Source organism: Pleurodeles waltl, chromosome 8 (assembly GCF_031143425.1).
Source record: "Pleurodeles waltl isolate 20211129_DDA chromosome 8, aPleWal1.hap1.20221129, whole genome shotgun sequence".
Classification (NCBI taxonomy): domain Eukaryota; kingdom Metazoa; phylum Chordata; class Amphibia; order Caudata; family Salamandridae; genus Pleurodeles; species Pleurodeles waltl.
The window spans coordinates 1131551885-1131573896 of record NC_090447.1 but is presented as its reverse complement, the minus strand read 5'-3'; the positions used below and the strand labels follow the sequence as shown (position 1 = coordinate 1131573896).

The 22012-nt window shown below is 41.9% G+C and overlaps 1 protein-coding gene across 1 annotated transcript in view; it reads right to left on the bottom strand.

Moving 5' to 3' along the window:
- WBP4 (WW domain binding protein 4) overlaps positions 1-22012 on the bottom strand; it is a 386635-nt gene that overhangs the window by 169174 nt on the left and 195449 nt on the right. Inside the window, exon 7 of the mRNA XM_069203523.1 lies at positions 17866-17941. Within this exon, the coding sequence (XP_069059624.1) occupies positions 17866-17941 (76 nt within the window). The remainder of the gene's footprint in view (positions 1-17865; positions 17942-22012) is intronic.

Below are 22012 nucleotides of genomic sequence, written 5' to 3'. Positions count from 1 at the left end.
CAGATGGATCCAAAAGTGTTGTGTACCAGTGTTGATGTGCCTTCGTGGGAGCTATGAGTATCATAGTGAGGGAGGTGTGACAGATCTTGTTGACCAGAAATGGAATTAGTGGGACAGGGGAAAAAGCGTAAGCAAATATCCCTGATCAAATGATCCACAGAGCACTGTCCTTGGATTGAGGGTGTGGGTTCCTGGATGCAAAGGTTGGGCATTTTGCGTTTTCGCTTGTTGCAAAGAGGTCTATGTCTGGTGTTCCCCACATGAGAAAGTACTGTTGAATCACTTTTGGGTAAATCTCTTATTCGTGTGTTTATTGCTATGGCCAGCTTAAGAGGTCTGCAAGTTGCTTGGTTATCCCTGGGACTCTGCTAGTAGATTAATACGATTGTAAATTGCCCATTTCCAAATTGTCTGAGCTAGAACGGACAGTTGAGATGAGTGCCCCCCCCCCCCCTGTTTTTGCAGATAATAAATTCTTGTAATGTTGTCTGTCCTTATCAACACTGTTTTGTGTGTGATCTGTGGTTGGAATGCTTTGAGTGCTAGAAACACTGCTTGCAATTCCAAGTGATTTATGTGGTAATATTGTTGAATTGAGTTCCATTCTCCCTGTATAGTAAGACTGTTGAGATGGGCTCCCCAACCTGTCATTGATGCATCCTTGGCGATTATGGTCTGTGGCACAGAGTTCTGAAATGGCTGCCCTTTCGCTAAGTTGGTGTGATTCCACCATTGCAGAGAGTTGTAAGTCTGGTGGTCCAACAACATTAGATCGTGAAGTTGACCCTGCGCCTAAGACCACTGTTGCACGTAGGGGGTCTCATGTTTAGATGTGCATTGGGTACTATTGCTATGCACAATGCCATCATTCCCAGCAGTTTCAAGATAAACCTTACTGTGTAAGTTTCATTGTATTGTAGCTGAGATATGAGACACTGGAAAGCTTGAATTCTGTGGGTCTGGGTACGCTAATGCTGACTGACTGTTCAGAATTGCTCTGAGATACCGTTGTATTTGCACTGGTTGCAGATGAGATCTTTGGTAATTGACTGAACACTAGACTGTGTAGGGTATTGATTGTGTACTGCATGTGCTGTTGACAGGTTTGAATGGTGCTGGCTTTTATGAGCCAGTCGTTCAGGTAGGGAGAGACATGTAAATGTTGCCTTCTGAGGTATGCTGCAACCACTGCTAGGCACTTGGTGAATACCTTTGGTGCTGTTGCTACTCCAAAGGCTAGCACTTTGAACTGGTAGTACTTGCCTACTATCATAAATCTTAGGTATTTCCGATGTGCTGGATGTATGGGAATGTGGAAGTAAGCATCTTATAGATCTAATGCTGTTATGTAGCCCTGTTTTTGTAGTAGCAGAATGACATCCTGAAGAGTGACCATGTGGAAATGCTCTGAGAATGTACTGATTGAGGGGTCTGAGATCCAAGATTGGTCTGAGAGTACCCTCCTTTTTTGATATAAGGAAGTATAGAGAATATACTCCTGTCCCTTGTTGAGTTATGGGTAGCACCTCTATTGCACCTTTGAATAGAAGTAATTGTACTTCTTATTTTAACAAACTGAGGTGTTCTAGAGAAAGCCTGTGCGAGCGAGAGGGAATATTTGGTGGCGATACATTCTAGGCAATGACCATTTTGGATAACTGACAGCACCCATTGATCTGATGTAATGTTGTGCCAGTCTTCCTCCCACAGGACATGTATACTGTGTGTGGGCACGTGCAGAAAGTCGCTGTTCAGTTGAGGTGGAGGCCCCTCTTGTGGTGGTGGATTTACCTCTACCTCTAAATTTGTTTCCCTTGTAGGATCCTCTGAAAGACCCTCTGGTGTAATATTGTTGTCTCTGCTTTTGTGGGATGTAGAGGGCTCTGATGTTGATGGCTTAAAACCACATCGGAACTGAAGCTTACAAAAAGTACCCCGAACAGATGTAGTATAAGGGGCACCCATAGTCTTAGCTGTCTCACAGTCTTTGTTTAATTTTTCTATGGTGGTATCCACCTCTGGGCCAAATAATTGCTGTTTGTCAAAAGGCATATTGAATACTGCTTGTTGTATTTCAGGTTTGAACCCCGAAGTTCGCTACCATGCATGCCTTCTGATGATCACACTAGTGTTAATACCCCTTGCTGAGGTGTCTGCTGCGTCTAGAGCAGATCTAATTTGGTTGTTGGAGATAGCCTGGCCCTCTGTAACTGTCTGCTGTTCCCTTTTTTTTGTTGTTCTGGTGGAAGGTATTGTAAGAACTCCTCCATCTCATCCCCATGAGTTCTATCATATCTGGCTAAAAGAGCCTGAGAGTTGGCAATTCTCCAGTGATTAGCAGCTTGAGTTGCCACTCTTTTCCCTGCTGCATCAAACTTGTGGCTTTCTTTATCTGGGGGAGGAGCATCCCCGGTGGAATGACTGTTTGTCCTTTTCCTTGCTGCAATGACAATTAAGTCAGGTGGCAATTGCTGTGTGATAAAGAGTGGATCTGAAGGTGCAGCTTTGTATTTTTTGTCCACCCTCAGTGTTATAACCCTAGCATTCATTGCTCCTTAAAAATATCATCTGCATGTTTAAGCATGCCTGGGAGCATTGGGAGGTATTGATACTCCTTGTGCGTAGAGGATATGTTAAATAAAAAAAATAATCCTCTATGGGAATCAAAATGGAACTGCACATTGGGATATGTAGCTGCCCTAGCAATGACCTAATTATAGGCAGTGGTGTCTTAAGGTGGAGATGGCATAGCAGGGTATAAATCAGGATCATTGGATGGAATAGAGTCTGGGTCATACAAATTCCATGGGTCTATATTGTAAGGAGTGTCACCCAACTCATCCCCATGTAAAGAAACAGGGGATTGTGGAAAGAATTGTGTAGGTGAAGGTGGTGGAGAAGCAGGATGCAAATGAGAATGTGGTGGTGAAGGCGGATGTACTGCCTTTGGTTTCTCCTTGAATATTTTTGCAGGTGGAGGCCCAGCTTCTAAGGTTTCTTGGAAAGTTAATTTCCTCTTAGTTGTAGAAGGAGGAGCAGCAATAATCCTTCCAGTATCTTTATGGGTTTGAACTTTGCGCTGCTTATCGTCCATCACTTCAAGTATGGGCCTTATTTCTGACGATTCTTCTGTAGTTAGGGCAAATTTCTCTCCCACAGGTTTTAGCTTCGAAAGTTTGGAGCCCGAATGTTTTAATCGGGCCAAGAATGTAATTTTCAAATGGATGGTCGTTTTTTCGGCTCCGAAGTGGATGATGGGTGTTTGGGCTCTGAGGTGGATGATGGGTGTTTCGGCTTCAAGATGCAAGTCTCCACTCTTCGACTCTATCCCGAAACAGGTGTGGAGCGCTGTTCGGTCGATGCCAAATGCACTTTGGTCTTTTTCGGTGCTGAACCCGAGTGTTGGTCATCAGAATGTATCTTTTGGGTATGACTCAAGATCAGAGCTGATGTCTTTTTAGATGGTTTTTGGAGATGGGAGAGGGCTGATGTACTCACGTACTGCGCCGCTGAAATTGATTGGCTGTCCCCATCGGAGTCTTGGTCGGCATCAGAATCTGTGATGGAAGCTGCAGTCTGAGCTTGTTCCTCTCTGAAAATGTTGGGCGTTTGTTCTGACGACTTGGATGGCATCTCTAACAGACGCGCTTTTCGATCCTGCAGAGTTTTCTTTAAACGAAGGATCGACATGCTTCACAGCTTTCCTCCTTGTGATCGGAAGAGAGGCAGAAGTTGCACACCGTATGTGGGTCAGTTTATGGGAACTTGGCGTGACAGAGGGCAAAAGCAAAACGGAGTCTGATCCATCAGCCTGACATCATTCCACAACCACGAGTCGAAGTAGGCCCGAGAAGGGCGCGGTCGCCCAAAAGGGTGTTTAACCGATCCCGACGATACGATCAGATCGAATATAAGTGAGAAAATGCGATCGAAAACAATACCAATGTTTACAGAAAGAAGAGAGACGTTCAGATAGTGCCGAACCAAGATCTACTGGAGCGAGAGGAAACCCGTCCGAACCAGACGGCGGAAAGAAAACAATCTAACAAAGGACTCGATGCCCATGCGCACTATCACAGAGTGGAGGAGTCACTCAATCTTGTGACTCGAAAAAGCTTCTTAGAAGAAAAACAACTTGTAACACTCTGAGCGCAACACTAGATGGCGGACTTATGAAAAGCATGTGTATCTGCAGCTAGACAGAGAGAGAGAGAGAGAGAGAGAGAGAGAGAGAGAACTCTTTCTATATATGTCACTTTTTCTTCTTTTATACATGTGGTTTCCCTGGTGGCCGCAATCGGCTCCCAGGATAACCACACATATATAAGTGTATATATACACGCACACACCCTCGAAGAGATAACAGGCAGCAATAAAAATGTCAAGATCACTCGTGATTATGTTCCTGCGAGAGGGAGAGGCAGAGATATATATATGTCAGACTTTTGTCTAGTGGCAATTTTGACATGCCATAAAATAGCGCAGAGGGTTATTATGCCTGCTGCAAAGAACAGATCTGTATTTTGATGTGGATAGCTGAGTGAATTAGTAAAGTCAGCCGTTACCATTGCTTTAAAACAAATGAGAGAGAGAGAGAGGTTATGGAGAGATAAGGGTCACTTTTGCTGGATGGTAGTGAGGGAATACAAGGAGGAGGTCATATGGGGGAGTGTGTGGAAGAAACGATTATCGCAATAGGCGCCACCAGTGTTAAAGGCTGTGTTGATGGGTATGTGCCAAGGTGATATAAAACTGTCTTTTTCTTTTTTTAGTGCCTTTGGAGAACATGCTGATGTAGGGAACAAGACAAGGTAAGGTGATCAGTGTTATTTACGGTTGTGCTGTCATCTGCAAGCACAGTCTGTGCAGTGGGACAACAGTAGCAGGTTACACAAACCCAGGGACAAGGCACGTGTGGCAGCAAGCACAGTCTGATTGCTCTCTTGGCAGCCCCCCAATTTAGTTCAGCCTCAAATTCGGCCTCTCACTGGCAACGTTGGATGTAATGTTCATACGGCCAACTTTTTGCCAATTGACTATGTCAATCTCTTTTTAGATGTTGACTTCCTCAAGCTAATTGTGCAGCACACAAACTTGAGTGCCAAACAATTTCTGAGGCAGCATGATGGCACTCTAGAGCCTCATTTTAGGGCAGGTGAGTGGACGCCGACTTCGCTGGAGGAGTGGAACTAATGTTTGTACCTTATGCTCAAAATGGGGTTAGTGCAGAAACCAATGTTGCAGTCCTACTGGTCTACTTGTGCGATTTGGGTAACCCCCCTCTTTGCACAGTACAAGAGCGGAGATTGTTTTTAGGTTGTGCGCACAAGCACTTTGACCTGTTCTAAGTCTTGTGGGCTTTTAACCACGCCCACCGAACGCCCATCACTTTCACTCGTTTTTGGGCTTCCCTTTCAAAAATCCTGTTACCATTGGTAAATGCTTTATGTTTGTCCCTCCTTGGGGTGGTTTTGGTATCACATTGGACACCAACCCTGTTAAATGGATGGTTGTGTGTTTGCTGATACAATTGACTGCGAGTGAACTTCTTTTTCCATTTGTGTCTCTTTTCCGCGCTCATGCTTGTGCCGCTTTGAGTCAGCTTGTTTATGTCAACTGTTTTACTTTTCATTTTCAATTTATGTAGCAAGAAACGTCTATTTAGGAATTTACAAGGGCAATAGCTCTAACTCGAGTAAACACAAGATCCATTGCATAGCAAGTGCTTGTTAGCTATTCCAGTAGTTTACGTCACAGAAATGCAAGGAAAAATAGTGTTTTTATTCAACGTTTCATCTTTGCAGGGTATTATGGGTAAGAAAACTTTGGGGGATCCACATGACACCTGCCTGGACTCCCCTTAATGTCGACTTCTCAGAAATGTCTGGGCTTGATACGTTTCCCTACATGGTTGCCAATCCCAGGATTAATTTGTACACCTACCATAATTATCATCACCAAAATAAGTTTTGGGCCCTTCCCCGTCGCGGCACTAGGCCTACCCACACAAGTGAGGTACCATTTTTATCAGGAGCATGTGAATGCATAGACTAGTAGAATATTTGTTACTACCAACTGCATTGTGCTGCATTTGTGCCTTTCAAATGTAAGCCAATGTATAAGAAAGATGAGATTTTTAAAAGTACCCTCCAAATCATATGCTGGAACGGGTACCCACAAATGTAGATGTAGAAACAGCAGGAGTGGGATCCCCACAGAAAAAACAATTAAAGAAAGATCTTCCTTTAAAAGCTCTCACCCACCAGGGTTACTGTTGAGTCGTGTAGATGGCTCGTGCCGTTGTCATGGGTTCCGTGCAATGGAACGAGCCATCGGGGGAATGTGGAATGCGGGAGGGTTGGCAGTTGTGGAGAAAGGTTGGTGCGGGAGGAACGGGTGAAGGAGCTGTTATACGCATTTAATTATGAATAAAGGACTTACTTTACATCGACGACTCCGACCTTTCAGTGGCGATGAGGATACCTGAGGACGTTATAGAAGCATATAATCAGCTTCTTCTCCCCTACGCAAGATCGCTTCGGTTCCTGTCACAGTGGATTCCTTCGGCTACACTTTGTCGGCGCAGGAAATACGGAAGAAGTTCCGGGACACAATTACCAAGTAAGAACCAACCGTGGAGGCAGGCTCTTATTGTCAATGCTGGTTGGCCATTCAGCGCCGGACGCCGTTTTGGGGTGGGCGGTTGGCGTTTCATCGCTGTTCAAAGTTGGCGGCCATTTTATGTTGGTCGTGCATATCTGATCTGCGTGTCACGGTGACACGCACACCTTTAGCGGCCATTTCAAATTGGTTCAACTTACATTATTGGACAAGTTACGTCAAGCGGCCATCTTTAAGTATTTAATTTTGTTTTGAAGACAATTCAATGCGTAGGATAATACATACGCCTTGCAATTTACGGGTGGCAACACATTTGTTTTAACACAGTGCATGTTTTATTCTGTTTGCGCAATTAAGACGCATACATATTAAAATGCACCAATCCATTTCTCCACCATCTCCATTTATTCCCAATCCTGTTTCCCCTGATTCTGATTGGGAACAGTGGAAGGAGGCTTTCGAAGCGTATTTAGACGCCCTTGAAGGTGAAACTTTCACCCATAAGAGGAAATTTGCCATTTTTAGACATTGTTTGGGGTGTGAAGGACGCAAAATTCTTAAATACACGCCTAAGGTTACAGTTCTTGTGAAGGTGATGGCATAGAGGACGAGTATGAAACTGCAATTAATTCTTTGGACGTGAGGTTTGTCAAGTGTAAAAATTTTACATTAGAAAGACACAAATTTTATAGGAGAGTTCAAGCTGAAGGTGAATCCGCTTTCAATTATGTGGGTGCCTTAAGACTTTTAGCAGTTTCATGTGACTACAAAGAATTCGAGGAAGAAATGATCAGGGACCAACTCGTAGAAAAGACTAACAACAAGAAGGTGCAAGAGGCTTTGTTATCCACGGCAAATCTTACCCTGCAAAAAGCATTAGAAATCGCCACCAGGATCGAAAGCACTGTGTCTTTTATGGAACAAATGTCTATTTCTGAATATAAAAATCCACGACCAGATGTGCTAGCGGTTAAAAGTTTCTACAAGAAAGGGAACAAAAAGAACAGCAATTCGCTTCAAGCTACGTTTAGCAAAACTGAAAAGAAGTTTAGCAATAAAACCTTAGAATGTTATAGGTGTGGCAGCACGGCTCACTTGGGAAATGCAAAATTTTGTCCGGCTGTTGATAAGATGTGTGCCATATGTTATAAAAAAGGACATTTTGCTAGTGTGTAAGTCTACAAAAGCAACCAAACAAGAATCAAACAAAGTCAACAGTGTTGTCTTTAATAATGCCCCTTCTTCTAGTAGTGATGAAGGGGAAGTATTTGTTCTTAATCAGGGGTGTGGAATTTATTAAAATATCTACTTGTCCACGGGACAGGCTGCTTCTCAAATCTACTTGTCCTGTAAAAAGATCTACTTGTCCCTTTGGTGCCATGTAGTGTGGCGCCAAATTATGGCAGCAATCTCATTATGTAAGAGCTCTGATAATAGCCTCTCTGATTATGCCAGGGCTACTACCATAGTAGGGCTTGAATACTTGCAGTTTCAATCCCTACTGTAGCAATTTCCTTGTTTTTCCACCTTTCTGCAGATCTGCATACTGGGGCTGGAGGAAGCAGTAAGCAATAGTTCCAGGGCTGGAATGCCTTTGAGTCTGCAAACCTACTAACCTGCATGTTTTAAAGATTTTCACCAGCTTCTCTCTAATATTTTCCCATAATAAGAATGGTTGGACATTTACTCCTGACAATGGCAGAATTAGAACTTCTTCCAGGGTTGGGAAGAAAGTGGCTGGAGGGAAAATGAACTTGCAAATGCTCAATAGATTTTCACATGAGAAAATCTACACATGCGTATTTACCCATGCTAAAATACAGTTCACAAATATTTTATAAGGGTACGACATATACCATGGGTGCACTTTTGTGACTTTCTTTAAGAATTTGGGGCCACATGTAGGTAGGTTCAGATTTGCGACCCGCAAATTGCGAGTCGCAAATCCGAATGTAGGATGGTGTCCCTGACACCATCTGTGATTCGCAAGGGCTTCGCAAATGCACACCTCATGAATAATCATGATGTGGGTCGCAATTTGCGACCCCCTTGCGAATGGTGGCCTCACAGGGATGGTGGCCTGCTGGAGACAGCAGACCACCATGTCTGTGACTGCTTTTCAATAAAGCCGTTTTTTTTTTTTTTTTTTTTTAATGCAGCCCGTTTTCCTTAAAGGAAAACGAGATGCATTACAAAAACGAAAACACAATGGGGAAGGGGTCCCCCGTGTTAGCACCCATTTGAAATGGGTGCAAACTGCGATTGGTTTGCGCCCGCGTTCGCAAAACAATCCTACATTGCACTGCGAGTCGCAATTAGGAAGGGAACACCCCTTCCTAATTGCGAGTCGCAAACCCGTTTTGCGATTCGGTAACCAGGTTACTGAATCGCAAAACTGGGTTTGTGCATCGCAATGTGCTTTTTGCACATCGCAAACAGCGAAAGTCGCTGTTTGCGACATGCAAAAAGCTACCTACATGTGGGTCTTGGTCCCTAATTAGGTCTGGTGTTAACAAAGACATTTTGTTTTTATTAAACTTCTATTTCTCTCTCTTTCGGCTGACTTTACTGTGAGTGATCGCATTCTTCTCTTCCACAAGGAGCATATTGGCACACAAAGTAGTTTTGTTCAGTGTCAGGAACAACAGTGGCAATCAGTGACGTAACGAAACTGGAGGGTGACCCTTTGCAAAGAACATGGAGGAGCCCCCTCTCCAGACTCACTCAGGGCAGGTGCTGTGCTGAAGGGGCCCCCTGGAGGGTGGCTGCGGGGCCTTTGTTATGCCACTGGTGGCAACGTGTGCTTTTAGAGTTCAAAAACGTTTTTTTTTTTTTTTGCCAGTGTTTGTTACAATGTTGAGGGCCTGGTAGCTCCCACAACAATAAAGTGTTACAAAAGCCATGTCAAAACAAGACACGCATTGATGAAACTAAAAGACTTATAAAAAATATGTCAGATCAGTTGGCTTTGTCAGTGTTTGTTTATTTTCATGCTTCCCATAATCGTGTTGAAAATGGTTACACTGATTTTCCATTCGAAATATTTTTGGGAAATACTAGCATGCATCAAAACATTTGACTAATTGACACTTCATTTGCATCTAATCAGAGAGCATTCTGGGAGCATTATACTTAGCCTCATAGCCTAAACTTTTCAAACATGTGTATACACGTTTAGTTTTTTTTGTACTGGAACCAACGTCAGTAGTGAAGTGTGACCTTAAAACATTTATTTACAGCACTCACCCTAATAATTAAGGTTTTCAAATAATGAACCATAAATACAAGTTCGAACAGCATTATCTTTTGGAAACACATTACCTCAACTGCAGAGAGTTCCACTCTCTGTAAACAGGCAGCCAAAGGGTTTGTGCTGCAGAGGGTTGGGCCTACTTGTCCAAAGGACAAAGTGAACATAAAAACTTGTTGCCCTTGACCCCAAACAAGATGTCCCGGGCGTCGGGCGATAGGAATTCCACATCCCTGTTAATGATAATGATTTGTTAATTAATGGTTTGAAACATAGTATGAAAAGACCCTATTGTCTAGTTGAGATAAATGGCATTCAGATTAAAATGATGGCGGATTCCGGTTCCCCTTTCACACTTCTAAGCGAAGACAAGTGGAATGATCTTTTCAAAAGTCAAGGACTCACTTTATCTCAGTCACTAATTCGACCTATAGGGTATGGAGGGAAATCCATCGAGGTGATAGGAGAATTCAATGCTGAACTTAAATTCAAGAATAATGTTACATCTTCTACAATTTATGTGGCTAAAGATGATGCGTGTCTCCTTGGGTGGTTTGATCAGGGCAAATTGGAAATAGTATTAGATCCTAATAACCCTGATCAAGTGGTAATGAGGAAGGAATATATGCAGGTATCTTCAGTTAAGTGTGATAAGTGGGAGTTTCGCTATCCTGAAATTTTTAAAAATGGCGTGGGTTTGTACAAGGGATTTTCTCATAAGATCAAAGTTAAAAACAATACCCAACTCATAATCCATAAGGTGCGCAAAGTTCCCCTCACTTTGAAAGATGGTTTAAAAAAAGAATTAGATAAGTTGTGTGCGGAGGATATAATAGAACCGATCGAATCATCTGATTGGGTTGCACCTGTAGTTTTGGCCCGTAAGGCTAATGGTTCACTGCGCATGTGTGTGGATTTGCGTGACTTTAAGGAGCAAATTTGGGTGGACCAGTACCCTCTTCCCAACATTTCAGAAATGTTATCGTCCATCAAGGATGGGAAAATATTTTCCCTACTTGATATGACATCTGCGTACCATCAAATTAATTTACATCCGAGTTCTAGACACTATACAGCCTTCATAACACCTTTTGATTTATTTCAATTCAAGCGGATGCCGTTCGGTTTGGCCTCTGCGTCTGCTGTTTTTCAGAGGACAGTAGAGAGTATGTTCAGGGAAATGAGTGGAGTGAAGGCATTTCAAGACGATATTTTGGTTTACGGTAAGGATATGTGTGAACATGACGAAAGATTATGTCAGGTATTGGAAGTGTTGAAATCAAAGGGAGTGACTCTTAGTCCTAGTAAGTGTTGTTTTGGTGTATCCTCGGTAAGTTATTTGGGTTTCGAGTTGTCAGGGAATGGTATCAGACCCAAGATGAGTTTGGTGAAAGCGATTGATGATTTTGGGTGTCCAGAAAATAAGGACCAATTAAGATCCTTCATGGGTTTAATAGAATTTTATGCGAAATTTATACCCAATTGTTCAGATAAATCTTACAATTTAAGGAATTTGTTGAAAAAAAACACAAAGTTTTTGTGGGATGCCGATTGCAATGATGAATTTGTAAATATAAAAAGAGAAATTGCTCATGCCATTCCACTGAAGCCTTTTGACACCAATGATTGTACCATCATTATGACTGATGCCAGCCAAAAAGGTTTGGGTGCTGTTTTATTACAAAGAAGGGATGGTAGAGAGGAAGTTGTAGCATTTGCATCAAGGAGTTTGAGAGGCGCCGAAGCGACATATTCAGTGATCGAGCGTGAGGCCCTAGCTTGCTGGTGGGGCATAAATTATTTTAGATAATTTGTGTGGGGTACTCGATTTACTGTAAGAACTGACCATAAGCCTTTGTTGCAACTATTTACAACTAAAGGTGCAGGAAAAGCTACACCTAGAATTGCCAAATGGCAGTACAGGTTGTCTGAACATAATTTCAAGTTGGAGTATGTTCCTGGAAGGAAAAATATCCTAGCTGATTGTTTATCAAGATTAACTAACACTGATTCTTCTGGAATGTCTGCTGCAGAGAATAAATCTGAGGGTGTGGATGATGAAGTGGTTGTGTGTTTAGTAAACAAACAATTGGATGGTGCTTTAGATGAACAGGAATGGAGGAATGCATGTGAGAAGGATCAGGATATTAAATCAATCATGCAAGGGGTTGTTGTAGGATGGTCGCAATGGGATTCCGAAGAGGATCTAAGTAACAAGTACAAACATGTATTTGACGAATTATCTGTAATCAATGGATTATTATTTAGGTCAGAGTTGTTAGTAGTGCCTGAGGGTATGAGAGGAAAAGTCTTGAACTTGACACACGAGGGTCACATCGGCATAAGAGCCATGAAGAGGAGGATCAGAGATAGCTTCTGGTGGCCTGGCATGGACAAGTGTGTGGAGCATTTTGTAAGGGATTGTATGTGTTGTGCTGTCAGTGACAAATCTCAAATCACAGCACCTAGCCCAATTGAAGCTGTAAGAGTACCAGACAAACCATGGAGCAAAATAGCTGTTGATATAATTGGACCTGTCAATTTATCATATGGATCTCAAGAGTACGGTTTGGTACTCATTGATTATTATAGTAGATGGCCAGAAGTCAAGTTTGTAAAAATTCCAGATTCTAGTAGTATAATCCAGTGGTTGGAAGGTGTTTTTGCAAAGGAGGGAATTCCAGACACAATTTTAACAGATAATGGAAGCCAATTTACTTCTGGTCAATTTAGAGCATTTGTGAATTTTTGGGGTATTAGACATTCAAAGACTTCCTTGTATCATCCTAGGAGTAACGGACTTGTAGAGAGATTTAACAGAGTTCTCAAAGACAATATTCAATTGTCCAAGGCTAGTGGTTTGCATTGTAAATCTGAGTTGGCAAAGTTGTTGTGGGCTATACGCACCACTAACAATGCTGATACACTGGTGTCTCCTTTTGTTTTGTTACGTGGTCGCATTCCATCATCCAAATTAACCAGAGGGTGGATGGGGTGTTTCGAAGCACCTTGGTATAGAGTGGACAAGGTGATGGAGAAACGGAAGGAAGCCCAACAGAAGTATATTCAACAGAGAAATGTTCAGAGTATGCAACAATCCCATCACCGTAGATTTGTTTGGAAGGAAGGAGATTGGGTGAGGGTGAAATCTCCGAGAATAGGAGTTAAGGGCCAATCTAGGTTTAGTGGTTGGAAGAAAATTGTACAAGTTGGTGATAGTGCCGTTAAGTTGGAAGACGGCAAATGGTGGAATAAGGACAAAATTTCCTTGACCAATACTAGTAAACATAGAGGTTTGTTAGGTATGTCGGATGGAAGTGGTGAACGAAACTCTTGCAAAGGTTCTATCAGCCAACGTCCTGCTAGAATAATCAATCCACCCAGCCAACGTCCTGCTAGAGTAATCATCCCACCTGAGAGATTTAATGACTATGTTTTGGAGTAAATTTATTGATGTAGATGTGTGCGAAGTGCATTACATGAAATTTTGTCATGTATATAGTTATAGATAATTTTGCACTGCAATATGATTCATGCAATTTTGCAATTTATGTGTATGTTATATTTTGCATTCTAGTTATCGTTTTGTTAATTTTGTTGTAAAGGGAAAAGATGTGTTGAGTCGTGTAGATGGCTCGTGCCGTTGTCATGGGTTCCGTGCAATGGAACGAGCCATCGGGGGAATGTGGAATGCGGGAGGGTTGGCAGTTGTGGAGAAAGGTTGGTGCGGGAGGAACGGGTGAAGGAGCTGTTATACGCATTTACTTATGAATAAAGGACTTACTTTACATCGACGACTCCGACCTTTCAGTTACCCTTTGGTGGCATGCTTCATGATAGGGTTCATCCCGGTGGACTGCCGCAAAATAATCACCCACTAATTTCACTAGTCACTAGCAAGCTCGACTATGGCAATGCGCTCTGCGCCGGCGCCACAACAACGAACATCAAGAAACTACAACTCATCCAGAAAGCCGCTGCAAGACTCGTCCTGAACCTCCCCCACCAAGAACACATCTCCCAAAATCTGAGAACTCTCCATTGGCTCCCAGTAGAGAAGTGAATCACCTTCAAACTACTCACCCAAACCTATAAAGGTGCTGCACAACATTAGACCGCCTATCTGAACCATCGCATCTCCTTCCATAACCCTGTCAGACCCCTCCGCTTTGCCCAGCAGGTACTAGCTCTCAAACCCAAGCATCTGGAAAACTACAGCCGGAGGAAAATCTTTTGCATACCTCACAGCTAAGAGCTGGAACAACCTCTGCCCACACACTTCAGACAAAGCCCATCTCTCACCATCTTCAGGAAGAACCTCAAAACATGGCTCTTCGAATGAGGCCCAGATCCACCACCAGTGCCTTGAGACCCTCAAAGGCCAGTAGTTCTGCTTTACAAAAACTGATTGATTGACTGATCCTGTTCTGCTGCGGAACAGGGCGTGCTACAACCTACAAGATACATGGGAGCTCTTGTATCGTTTTGTCAATGTGACTCAGGTGAAGGGGAAGATAGGAGTGGGGGGTCTTGAAGAGGTTAAGAATACCTGCCTCCTAGCGGTTCTGATACTTTAATAGATCTCCTAGTGGCGGTATGGTTAAAAAAGGGGGAGGGGGGTACGTGGAAGTAGGGTATATTATGTACCTGCCTTCCTGGGCTACACGTTTCAAAGCCTACCCTTAGGCTTTTTGTCAGGACCAAGGATGACTCTCTGGTTGAACTCCTCACAGAAAGATCAAATATACAAGCAAGTACTTTGCATGCTAAAGGATAGAGAATACTACACCTATCTTATGTGGTGTCAGAGTAATAGTTTGTAGGTTACTGGCTCAGGTGTCATAGATCCGCCGGGTGGGGTGTGTGCTTATAGTCACACTTTCATCAAACAGACACTCTTGATCCTTTACTTATTTTTACCTCCCTGGGGGCCGAATGTTACCGTGAAGCATGTCACCAAGGGGTAGCCCTGGTGAGTGAGGGTTTTTTTTTTTTTTTTAAAGGAAGATCTTTCTTTCCTTGTTTTTGCTGTGGGGACCTCCTCCTGCTGGCTCCTTATGTGACTTTATTTACTGAGGAGGGCAGGCCCAGTATTGTATCCTCCTTCTCCCTCTTTTTGTTTTTGAGATGTAGAAATAACCACTTCTCCTAAACTCTGTATCTTGTGCCCATTTCAGAAATACCTAAGTTTCCTTGATTTCCATTTTTCACTCTGCCTCTTTTGTCATAAGAATTGGTCTATTACTCAGTACTCAATGAAAAACCATTGTACGGTGTAGCTCAGTTGTTGCCTCTGGGTACCTTAGGAACTTGGAGAAGCTACAAATCCTACATATCCCTGTAACCAGGGATGTCTAGCGGACGTAATAGTATACTGCTTTTGTCAATCGGCCACCGTAACAGAAAGTTACAGATGAAACTTGTCACAAATGGCTGTTTTTTTCCTACTCATTTTCAATATTTCAAGTTATTTTCCTTTGGAAAACCTTGAGGGATCTACACATATGATACTTTGCTGAATTCAGAATATTATCTACTCAGAAATCAACAGCTTTTCTTTATCACCCATAGGTTTCACACAGGATACCACCGCAAACTGGAATTAGGTTGAGATCACAAAAAATAGGAAAAATAGGCTACCTGTTAAAAAAAATAAAAATAAAAAATGCCAAAACTGTGCCAGAATTTTTTTATTTTTTATGCAGCTCTGCATGTTCGAAAGCTCGGAAGATGGTGACTTTAGTACGGTAAAGCATTTGTACATGCCACTCTTAGGGAAACATCCACACACTATTGTCTGGAGCACTTTTTCCCTAATTAGATCAAAAACCTCAATTTTGCTATATATTTTTGCATTTTCTAGGTCTTCTCAAGGGGAATCCACAAACCCTGGGTATCTCTACAACCCCAGGATGTTGGTATAAAAAAAAAATGCAAATTTGGTGTGGATACCTTATATGTAAAAATGTTATGGAGCCCTAAGCGCGAACTACCCCATACAAAAATGGGGTCCGCACGGAAGAGGACAGGGGGTGTGGGGGTATCAGGCAATAGAGAGAAACAGGGTGTCGGGTGGTATTGGGGGTGGGACGTCCCAGCAGCTAAAGGGTAAACAAACTATCTGAAATGGAGTCTAGCACTTTATGGACTAAAGGAGAAGCCACAAGGTATCCCAAGACCTAAATATTCTTCAAAGAAAGAAAGAAAAGCCACTTGCAAACACCTGCACCCAACCCTACATGGAAGGAGCATGCAAAGTATGTGATCTAAAAAAGCACATGCAGCAAACAAATATTTGAAATTTACAACAGCTTTTCACACCTTTTTGGTTAAGGAAGTATTCAACCATAGCTTACCAATTTGCTAAGAAAAATTAGGAATTTACCATTTAAGTGTCATAGAAAAGGGTTAGGCCACGTGAATGATTTTGGTGTGAATTAGGGTTACATCATCACTTTTTGGTAGAAGGACAAAAAGGTATCCAGTCCTTAACTATTTAAAAAAACAAACTAGCAGATTCTGAGACTGGTAGCCAGAGACATCTTAAGGATTTTGGGGTCTCATGACAAAACATATTTTGGGAGCCCTGCTCAGAACAACTCTGGACTTCGTATCTGTTTTCAGCTCATTCACACAGTTGGTTACTTTAGCCGGACCATTGACAACCCTCTTCCTTTGATCTGCTACATCTGGGCCCAACCCTGGAGCAAATAGTATCTAGCTGGCTGGACAGCACCAGAGAAATATCCATATTAGCAGCCTAAAAAAGCCTGCTCATGTGTTGAAGTGGACTGGTGTCTCAACTTTTGGGTCTGTGCATATGGAGTGTTTCTTTGTTTTTCTGCAGTCCTGTACCTGCTGTGTAAGAAACAGGGACTCTGAATCAGGTGGCACTAGGCCTTGATTGCACCGGTCCAGCAGCTGCTCCATGTAGATGCTGCAATCATGGAGAGCGCATATGTCACTCATCACTGCAAACTGAAATGTAACTTACCTGCCAGAAAACCAGAAAGATAAGTGGTCCGACCAAGCCTCTACCCACAATCTACTCAGTAGCTAGTCTGACAGACCCATTCGGGCATGTGGTGCTCATGGATTCTTTCGTTTTCTGCACAGCCTGTGCTGTGAGTGATAGGTATTTGGCGTTAGGAGTCAGCAAGCGGTTATCACACCGCCTAGAAACAGAAGTTCCACAAGAACATTGCAGTTACAGAGGGACAACACCATGCCAATCTTTGCTGCACAGAGACACATGCAAAATACATTTAAAGGCCTGTGCAGCACGGCTAGGTCTTCGCACTGAGAAAAGTTAAAGTGCTATCTGAATCAAACAGAATTAAATTGGTATATTGTTTATCTCTGTATATCTCTCTGGTAGGGCTCTGACTGACCAGACAGCCTGGGCTTGTTCAATAAAAGTAAACAAACAAACTGGTTATTTATTTACCTCTAGACAGTGTGGCAGCTGTCCTGAAAGGTTAATGATGGTGTCCCTTTAAAAATGAAGGCCCTCGGCCAGAGGCCACTTTGCCCACACCTTAAAACATCTCTGCTAGTAACAGGTGTTTGCTTCAACTGAACCAAATGGACTAACACGCCTGGAAATTATCTGCAAAAGTAAAGCTCAGAATTGATTACATGGTGGTGTCCGTCGATAAAAGAAAATATAACACACTTTGAAAATGTTCTTTTTCGCCAGTAAGTAATCGAGGAAGTGTGCTTCCATTATGAAGTGCGTATGAAAATATCCTTCACAACATAAAAATTCTGTAGGTCATTTGGATTAACTCAAAGGTTCCTCTTGAGGTTACTAACAGGTGCAAATAACAATAGCTTGTCAGTAATTTCCTGGATATTTGCAGCCAATATTGAAAATGAGACACACCTCACCCAGTCTGTTCATCACAATCTCAATTCCCAGAAAGTCAATGCACTAAAGAAAACTAACGGACTAGAATTCAGACAATGCCTGGGTGTTGGTATAATTTTGTTACCTCTGGTTTCTGCATTATAGTAGTATGTTTGACCATCTTCTGTAACAGCTTCAATCCATACAGTTCTTTCTTCTGTCTAATTAAAAAGGACAACATAAATATTATTCTGCGCTTGGTTGTAATGAATTCACTGGGTGTTATTTGTTAAAAATCTGTTTTAGAAATAAAGTACTCATGTGATGTGGCAGAAATGCAGCTTCTGTTCAGTAAAACTCCACTTTTGGCAATGCATTTGAAAGACCAAAAACATAACAATTGTGACTAAAATAAACTACAGTATAATAGAGAACACTACTTAATTTGTTACTTTTTCAAACTTATTGTCACTTGAACATTCCTTATACACATTTGCAGAGTAATACAAATGAATCTAAAAACTTAATAAACCATACAGAAAAATGAAACGGATACAAAACCTAGACCATGAACAATACTGTACCGAATGGATTATTTATGTCAAAAGTAGTGAAAATACTTCTAATTACCACTCTAACAAAGCAATTAAAAACATTGTTTCCTCTTTTCAAGAGAGCAAGGTGGTCTAAAGAGAGGAGATTTCCTTTATAAGTAGGATATGTCTCATTCAACTCCAAAGCTGCTTAAGATTTTCCCACGCCATGCTGATCTCTCTTTAGGTTTCGCCTACACAGCTCATGTGCTGTGCTTCGAGACGTATTGTTTAAAATTCAGGGGCTTACAACCCACTCATAGCATACCGTTCACTGTTTTTGTTACTCATTTGAAATCTAGCTCCAGCAGGCTTCCCTTCCTTTCTTGTGTTAGCTCCTAGAGCATGCTCTTCCTCATCTCTTTGCACCACACACTTTATTATTTTTTATTCCTAGATGTGCAACGTGCTTTCCTACTTTCAAACACAGGCAAATGGCTTCTTAACTATGTTGCTTTCACTCTATCTGCCATCTCTACTGATGTTTTAGTTACTTACAGCCACAACTTTACTACTCTATGCCACTCTACACCCCTCAACATCATCTCACTCTATGCCATTTTACAGCACTCCACTCTTCTCTACACCACTAACTTTTAGTCAGGCTGAAAAGCAGCCACGCTTTTCTACGATATGGCTAAAATACAATGGCAAAGTAAATAGCTCTCACATAAGTGAGACCTATTGGCTTCAACAAAGCTTATTTTGATGTATGGGGCACTTCAAGCTTAAGCCTTCCTAACCTTTGTCCCACAAAAGGTATACAGAGGGCATTTTTGCATCCTTTATCTTCCCCACATGTTGGGTATTCTAAAGCTACCTAGAGGTTGTGAGTTCACCTGGATGGACCTGATCAAATAGCCAAAATACAGCATTTTGTTTTCTAAAAAGGGTATCCACAAAAGGTTTGCTGTGCTAAATTCACTATCTCCCTAGCTTTTAGGAACAAGCAAAGTTGTAAAAAACTACAACAGTATTTGTGATTTTCGAATCGGTAGTCGATTTTTAAAAAATGTTCTGGCTCCTACCTACTTGCAGTTTGTGGTAGAAACTAGCATGAAATGTATTGGTGAACCTTGAAAGCTATCCATTTATGAAAAGTGAACAAAATTCGAAAACAGGTGATTTGTATAAACTGCTCAACATTTTCCCAAAGAAACTAACCGTTAAAATAAAAAATTAAAATAAGTAGGAAAAAATAAACAAATAGGGGACGTTTTATCTGTAAATTTAGGCATCAATGGCCAATTTACAAAAGTAATGTACTGTTTTGTTTGTGGACCATTTTTGACATAGGACTTTACAGTGCTTTTTGGTTGTTCAAAAATACGCACTAGCCAAAGCCAACAACTGAGCTGCAGTTTATAATGATTTATTTCCTTTGTGAACTGGCAATTCAGCAATTCATATGGTAAAACCTAATTAATGAAAAACATAAGGATGCTGGAAAACTATTCCCAATTTACTCACATTAGGAATAGCAGTTTGTAGGAAAGTCATCGTTTTGCTCTGATCACCCCCATTTTTTGACAGATTTTTGCTTGAATCTTTTTATTTTATTTTTTGTGTGTTTCCAACGAGGTATTACAAATACAGCTCATACAGGGAGTGCAGAATTATTAGGCAAATGAGTATTTTGACCACATCATCCTCTTTATGCATGTTGTCTTACTCCAAGCTGTATAGGCTCGAAAGCCTACTACCAATTAAGCATATTAGGTGATGTGCATCTCTGTAATGAGAAGGGGTGTGGTCTAATGACATCAACACCCTATATCAGGTGTGCATAATTATTAGGCAACTTCCTTTCCTTTGGCAAAATGGGTCAAAAGAAGGACTTGACAGGCTCAGAAAAGTCAAAAATAGTGAGATATCTTGCAGAGGGATGCAGCACTCTTAAAATTGCAAAGCTTCTGAAGCGTGATCATCGAACAATCAAGCGTTTCATTCAAAATAGTCAACAGGGTCGCAAGAAGCGTGTGGAAAAACCAAGGCGCAAAATAACTGCCCATGAACTGAGAAAAGTCAAGCGTGCAGCTGCCACGACACCACTTGCCACCAGTTTGGCCATATTTCAGAGCTGCAACATCACTGGAGTGCCCAAAAGCACAAGGTGTGCAATACTCAGAGACATGGCCAAGGTAAGAAAGGCTGAAAGACGACCACCACTGAACAAGACACACAAGCTCAAACGTCAAGACTGGGCCAAGAAATATCTCAAGACTGATTTTTCTAAGGTTTTATGGACTGAGGAAAAGAGTGAGTCTTGATGGGCCAGATGGATGGGCCCGTGGCTGGATTGGTAAAGGGCAGAGAGCTCCAGTCCGACTCAGACGCCAGCAAGGTGGAGGTGGAGTACTGGTTTGGGCTGGTATCATCAAAGATGAGCTTGTGGGGCCTTTTCGGGTTGAGGATGGAGTCAAGCTCAACTCCCAGTCCTACTGCCAGTTCCTGGAAGACACCTTCTTCAAGCAGTGGTACAGGAAGAAGTCTGCATCCTTCAAGAAAAACATGATTTTCATGCAGGACAATGCTCCATCACACGCGTCCAAGTACTCCACAGCGTGGCTGGCAAGAAAGGGTATAAAAGAAGGAAATCTAATGACATGGCCTCCTTGTTCACCTGATCTGAACCCCATTGAGAACCTGTGGTCCATCATCAAATGTGAGATTTACAAGGAGGGAAAACAGTACACCTCTCTGAACAGTGTCTGGGAGGCTGTGGTTGCTGCTGCACGCAATGTTGATGGTGAACAGATCAAAACACTGACAGAATCCATGGATGGCAGGCTTTTGAGTGTCCTTGCAAAGAAAGGTGGCTATATTGGTCACTGATTTGTTTTTGTTTTGTTTTTGAATGTCAGAAATGTATATTTGTGAATGTTGAGATGTTATATTGGTTTCACTGGTAATAATAAAAAATTGAAATGGGTATATATTTGTTTTTTGTTAAGTTGCCTAATAATTATGCACAGTAATAGTCACCTGCACACACAGATATCCCCCTAACATAGCTAAAACTAAAAACAAACTAAAAACGACTTCAAAAAATATTCAGCTTTGATATTAATGAGTTTTTTGGGTTCATTGAGAACATGGTTGTTGTTCAATAATAAAATTAATCCTCAAAAATACAACTTGCCTAATAATTCTGCACTCCCTGTATACATTAGCTATTGTATACATATTGAAGTCACATCATTTGGGGTGTACCAATTCTGCTTTTCTTTGCTTTCCAACTGTTTTAGTTAGCGATGACATAAATGTTGCGGTATATCGTACGCCATCTGCTTACAGGGCTGGTATGAGTATACTGCAATTAATACTTCATTAAGTCATTTCTTTAGGTATTTGTCGCACAGCATATAATGAGGGAGAGAAGATTCAGCTTAATTTTTATTTTCAATACCAATACAGTAACAAATAATTGTAACTGTGACTGGTGTCCACTCTTTGATTACCCGGTCCATCCCTCACCCTCCAGGGACCCTCAAGGGCATTCTCAACCATTCAATCGAGTCATATCGGCGCTCCTTGCAGAAATCATGTTGTTTATCGTATCTATCAATGCCACACCCCACAATAAGGGAGTGTCCGGTGTACCACCCAGCCAGGATGGTATCAGCCCACCTCTTCCAGTTAACGCGGCACGTCTCTGTTGGTGTATTCACAGTATGTGTCATATCTACTCCAATCGTT